This window comes from Primulina eburnea, chromosome 13 (assembly GCF_022965805.1).
Source record: "Primulina eburnea isolate SZY01 chromosome 13, ASM2296580v1, whole genome shotgun sequence".
Taxonomy (NCBI): domain Eukaryota; kingdom Viridiplantae; phylum Streptophyta; class Magnoliopsida; order Lamiales; family Gesneriaceae; genus Primulina; species Primulina eburnea.
This window is the reverse complement of record NC_133113.1, coordinates 3016268-3022241: the sequence shown is the minus strand read 5'-3', so window position 1 is coordinate 3022241 and position 5974 is coordinate 3016268. Positions and strand designations below refer to the sequence as shown.

The following is a 5974-nucleotide window of genomic DNA, read 5'->3' as shown; positions in this document are numbered from 1 at the left end:
GGGTTCACTTTCTACCCACAAAATTGTGGTACTATGTCATACAAAATGTGGTACACTTCATGTGGAAATGTGGTACTAAAAAAGTACCCAGAGACTGAACACAAAAAAAATCGACGGCTGAGGACTGAAGGCCAATTTTCCGTTTAAAAATATAGACAATTTACAATAAAATTTTGAAACTGTTTTTTTATTATTATTAATAATATAAAATAAACATGTGTACTAACTGGCTCCCGTTGGAGCAATTCCAAGTCTAATTTGGCTCGATCAGTCTGGAAATTTGTGTCATTATCAGTAAACAACGGTTCCCATTTATTTAAGAAGACTAGATTGAGTATAGAAGTGGAGAATGGCGGGCAAAGAAAATGAGATAGAATAGAAAATTGGGAAACTTGAACCAAAAGAATGGGCAAGTGGATGATAGGGACCATTGATTTGGACACACATAATTTCCATTGCTTCACTTATCTTGTTTGTTTTCTAAAAATAATATCTTATGTTATTTTCGATAATTATTATTTTTCTAATTTATGTTTAGATGTTTTGTGTTATCAAATTTTAAAATTAATATGAAATCTTTGTTTTTTTGGTGTTCTAATCATTCTTTCATGCAATGTGTAGTTACACGTAAACAATCACGTGGAAAAGAAAACACAAAAACTCATCCGATGATCAGTTTTGTGAAACATATATTTTATTTTGATTACCATAAAAAAATATTAAATTTTATTGTAAATATAAGCAGAATTGACTTATCTCACGAGTAAATGAAATATATATGACTACATTGATTTGACATACAAATGAAAGACGCGTGATACTGTTGTAACATACAACAATCACATGAAAACGAACATAAAAGACTAGAAAACAATTTCCTATTAAATTGAAGAATGACAAACCATTTTTTCCATTGCGAGTATTGACATTTATATCTTGGCGCTAGCCTTTAGTTTACACGGAGACGAATTCTTTTTCGACTAAATTACACATTATTCTTTTAGACCTCATAATGGGGGGAGGAATGTCGATAGCTCCCAAGAATTCTCGTTTTAAAAGATTGGTTTTATGTGAGACCGTATCACGGATCATAATCTTTGAGACGGGTCAATCCTACTAATATTCATGATAAAAAGTAATACTTTTAGCATAAAAAGTAATATTTTTTAATGGATGGCCAAAATAAGATATATGTCTCACAAATATGACCCGTAAGACCGTCTTACACAAATTTTTGTCGTTTTAAAAATAACCTTGTGAATCTACATATTCTCCTATGTGTAGCAATATGTGGTTATGTGAACTCTTCAATATGAAATCAATTATTTTTTTTTTTGAAATTATATAGTATTTTAGATTTTTAACCTTTGTCTTAAATTTGTTTTTCTTGTATGCTTGAAAATTATATAAAAAAATAAAATAAAATAAAATAATCACAATTCCAGACTTAAATTAAATTTCAAATTCATGGTCCGCATGTTGTGTCCAGTTTAGTGCTGAACAAATTGACCACTAACGGCAACATGCTACCTTAGCTCTTTAAAATTATGAAGTGAAATTTATATATAATTTTTTTATACAAAAAGAATAATTAATTTTTTGTGAAATATATCAAATAATTTGGACATTGAATTGCATAGGTGCATTTATCAACTCAAAAATCAAAATAAATTTTTGGGCACATTCACATTAAATGAAAGGTAAAGTGGGGTTAGGTCTAGGCATCTACATATTCAAAATTCACGGATGAAGTCAAGCTTTTGTTTATGTTACATCTCTTTTATTTCTTTCTTCCTAACATGGGGTTTAGGGATAATATGGCGTCCTCAAAAAATGCAGAAGTCTTTTTTATATGAGTAAGTTTTTTGTGAGATGCTCTCATGAATCTTTATCTGTAAGATGGGTCAACTCTACGAATATTCTTTGCCTAAAAAGTAATACTCTTAGCATAAAAAGTAATATTTTTTCATTGATTACACAAATAAGATGTTCGTCTCACCAAATATGATTCGTAAGACCGTCTTACACAAGTTTTTGCTTTTTTACACTATCAAAAATCAAGCACAATTAATCCCCATATATTTTTTTTAGATCCGAACATATTTACCTCGTTCGTAAGTGGTTTTATGTCTGATTTTGATAACATATGGTTTTAAATACCTTTGATTATACATCGGGTTTTAACATTTTCTTAATTTTCAGATGGGCTACCTGATAAGATAAATCTTTGGATCTCCATTACATTTTGGAAGAGTGAGAGACACATTTCCCTAATCTAATTAGAATTCGTCTTCGAGTACAATTTGCTTGTGTTTCCACATATAAACCCATTATTAATAATTAACAATATCCCACTCTCTTAAAATTAACCCACAATTTAATTTACAAACATCTTTGAGATTCGTTCAATCGAATATTTTTTTTTGTTTTAAGATTGTGGGCTAATCATGACGACCAAGATACGTTGATTTTAAAATACAATGTGCGGTACGTAGTATGTGATAATTGAAGCATGTTGATATATAATATGCGTGATAAAAATTGATAAATGCAAGAAATTATACACAAAAACTCTTATTACAGTGTTTATTATTTTTGTATCTACGATTCGATCATATCTATAAAAAAATCTTATTTTTATATTAAAAGTATTATTTTTCACTACAAAAAATACTTACACTTGATATAAAAGTTTAATGTGAATATCAAGAGATCTACTATTTGATTCGATCCATAATTAATTATAATTTTTTATGTTAAATCGAGTCGCTTCATCTCACGCTCATAAGAAACCTAGCCTTGATGTAAAAATTGAACGTGAATAAAAACAATCAATTATCATCTTATCAAAACATGAACAAGTGTTGGAAAAAAACAAATTATTCGAGGAAAAAAGCATTCAATGGAGAAGATGATCATAAAAATACAATTATAATCCTCTGGGCACAATTTTTCACTCCATTCCCACCCAACTAGCCCCCTACTCTCCTATTGTCTCGTGTCCAATTCACACCAAAATACAAGACTTTGGTGTAGATGATACGAAGCAAGTTGAAAGGCATCGTGTGTGGCATAGTATTGGCCATCGAGATCATTGATTTCTTCAATTATAATTACGTGTAGGTATTTTGTGAGATAGTCTCACGAATATTTATCTGTAAAACGGGTCAACCCTATCGATTTTCACAATAAAAAGTAATATTTTTTCATGAATAACCCAAATAAGATATCCGTCTAACAAAATACGACATTTGAGACAATCTCATAAAATACGATATGTGAGACCGTCTCACACAAGTTTTTGTCTATAATTACATGTAATAATCATAAAGTTTAATATCTAGTGAACCATCAAATAATTCCAATTTTCACATTCACTTTAATGTACAAAACACAAAACTGGCGCAAAATCAAGAAAGCAAAAGCATAGTAAATACATAGCTCAAATTATTAATCTTCCACTAAAGTGCAATTATGTAGTATGTTTTTAATATGGATTATTGTAAGAGATGATAATTACCATATAATCATAGAGAACCTTGTGTAGTCCTTGTGACGACTTTAGGCACGGCGGCCGGTTCCGGAGTCATCAGCGCAGCGGCGGTGGATGGGGGCCTTATGTCGGCATTCATGGCCGTAGCCATAGCTTGATATTGAGAAGCTTGAACTGCAGAAGCCGGTGTGCCCATTACGCCTCCCGGAGTAGTGTAGACGACCTGTCTGCCAACTCCTCTATCGTAAGCCATCTGTGCGTACCCGGCTGCGTCTACCATTACTGGGACACCGGCGGTGCTTCCTGGTCTCACCATCCCGAAACCACCTTCGGCAGCATATCCGGCTACCTTCTGCGGCGGTAGAGTTGTGGGTACGGGCATCGGTGGATTGACATTGTACATCTGCTGTTGTTCGCGGTAGATTTCAGATGGTAGTCTTTGAACGGCGTAGAAGCCTTGATTTGGTGGGGCTGTGACGGGTCTCATCATCTGAGAGTGGTATGACGCCGATGGTGCTTGAATCATGTAAACTTGCTGTTCATTGTTGAAGGCGTTCGATTGGAAATACCCGTCGGGAGCTGGTTTCTCCGGCCAGTAAGGAAAACCTCCGGTAACGGGTAGCGGGGAAATTTTCTCCGGCACCCTGTAATAATCACCACCCGCGTATCCTACGGCGAGATTTTCGTCGCTTTTTCTGCCGTAGATCCCCTGTTGCTCCTCGATTCTAAGCCTCTGCAGATCCTGAATGTGCTTCTGGATCGGATCAGATCCGACCAACCTCCCATCCAGACCCGGAATAACCGGATCCTCAACCTCCTGGACTCTTCCAACCATCGGCTGCTGTACGGAAGCAGGATTTGGTGGAGCCATTCCATTCGCTTTCTCCAACCCAAACAAAAAATCGACGTTACCAGCCTGCGCCGGCAGCTGAGGCGCCGCTGCCGCTGCCGAAACCGCCGCCTCTGGAGGCGGAGCCGTCGCAATCGGTGCAGAATTTAACGCCTCGACAAACCTCTCCTTCTCCGACTTCCCGTCATCAGAGCCAAAACTCCTAACCGAAGAACTCAAACTCGAACCCTGGCTGGAGAAAATGAAAATCCTGAGCCTCGCCGGCTTCGGAGAAACCCTATACAACCGATCGTACTCATGCATCATGTGCTCCAAATCATCATCATTAGTCACCGAAATCAACGCGTCCAGATCTTCGCCGGGTAACTGATACTTGAACGAAACACTGTCGCAATCACTCAGAGAAACAAGCTTGGACAGAAGGGTAGAAAATTTCACATTCCGATCAACAGCGAGGATTTTGGTCTCACCTCCGACATAGGACAGCTGGTTATCATGCGGGCGGGGCTGGATCTTTCCGCCGTAACTGCACATAAACTTGACTTTAGAAGGGAGATTAGCCTGAGATTCCTCCCACGGGGTCGGGTTTTCGAAATCGATTTCTCTGGAGCGCGGCGAGGAGTCGCCGGACTCGGGATAAGAGGAGTTGTAGGAGTAGTTCTCCATCGGCGTACGTTAGTGATGAAATTGGGTGCGTAGTATAACGCTTGGGTTTTAGAGAATAAATGAGAACGTTGTTTGGGCAGGAAAGAGATAATGAGCGAAAAAGGCTGATTGCAAATAGGAAATTTTAAAGGCACAATTTCAATTCAGATTTAAGTAATCTTTTCATAATTATCTTACCTTTATTTTGTCATATTATTTATTAATTATTTATTTTATATCAATTAAATTATTAAATTTAAATTACGACATTAATCTTAATGATATTATTATAAATTATTAAATAAACAAAATAATAATTTATCATCTTAACCAAAATTTAATCAATCAAATCAAATAAATTATTATTTATCAAACAAATTAAATAATATACTAAATATTATTATATTAGATTATTAATCTATATATTATTATCTTATTTGAAACTTCAAACGTTGTCTATGTAAAAATTAATTTTGATTGATTTATTATTTCATTTTATATTATTTATTAATAAATAATAAACATTATTAATAGTTTCTCACATTCAAGTTTTTGGAAAATATGTATTTGGTTTTCTTACTTAATTAAAAACAAAAATATATAAAAATATACCTTGTATGTGTTTTGAATAAATAAATAATAATAATAATAATACCTTCTATATAAATGTATATTCCATGAATAATTATAGCTTGATTTAAATCATAAATTAAAAACTGTCTTCTTAAATAATATTTCGATTGCATACATTTCCAATTTTCCATTGCAACAATGTTACTTGGCGGGTTGCCTCTTGCCATATATATTAAAAATAATATGATTGTATGTATTTTTAAAATTTTAAGATGTTTCACTGTTTTTAGTAATAAATTATGATCATTGACAACTTGATAACTCAAATCACATGTCTTAGTGACGTAGTTGTTTTTGCAAAACTTAATTGATGTCACAAAATCAGATCGAACGCTCTATAAATAGTACGACCA

General features: G+C 34.1%; 1 protein-coding gene across 1 annotated transcript; it reads right to left on the bottom strand.

The window, feature by feature from the left end:
* Positions 1 to 3356: 3356 nt before the first annotated feature.
* On the bottom strand, positions 3357 to 5133 carry LOC140809360 (uncharacterized). The gene has a single exon (XM_073166953.1). The coding sequence runs from the start codon at positions 5007 to 5009 to the stop codon at positions 3528 to 3530; it is 1482 nt and encodes a 493-aa protein (XP_073023054.1). The 5' UTR covers positions 5010 to 5133; the 3' UTR covers positions 3357 to 3527.
* Positions 5134 to 5974: the final 841 nt, after the last annotated feature.

Bases quoted from the DNA above. Each gene is read 5' to 3' on its own strand.
- LOC140809360 (XM_073166953.1), bottom strand. From the start codon at position 5,009: ATGGAGAACTACTCCTACAACTCCTCTTATCCCGAGTCCGGCGACTCC.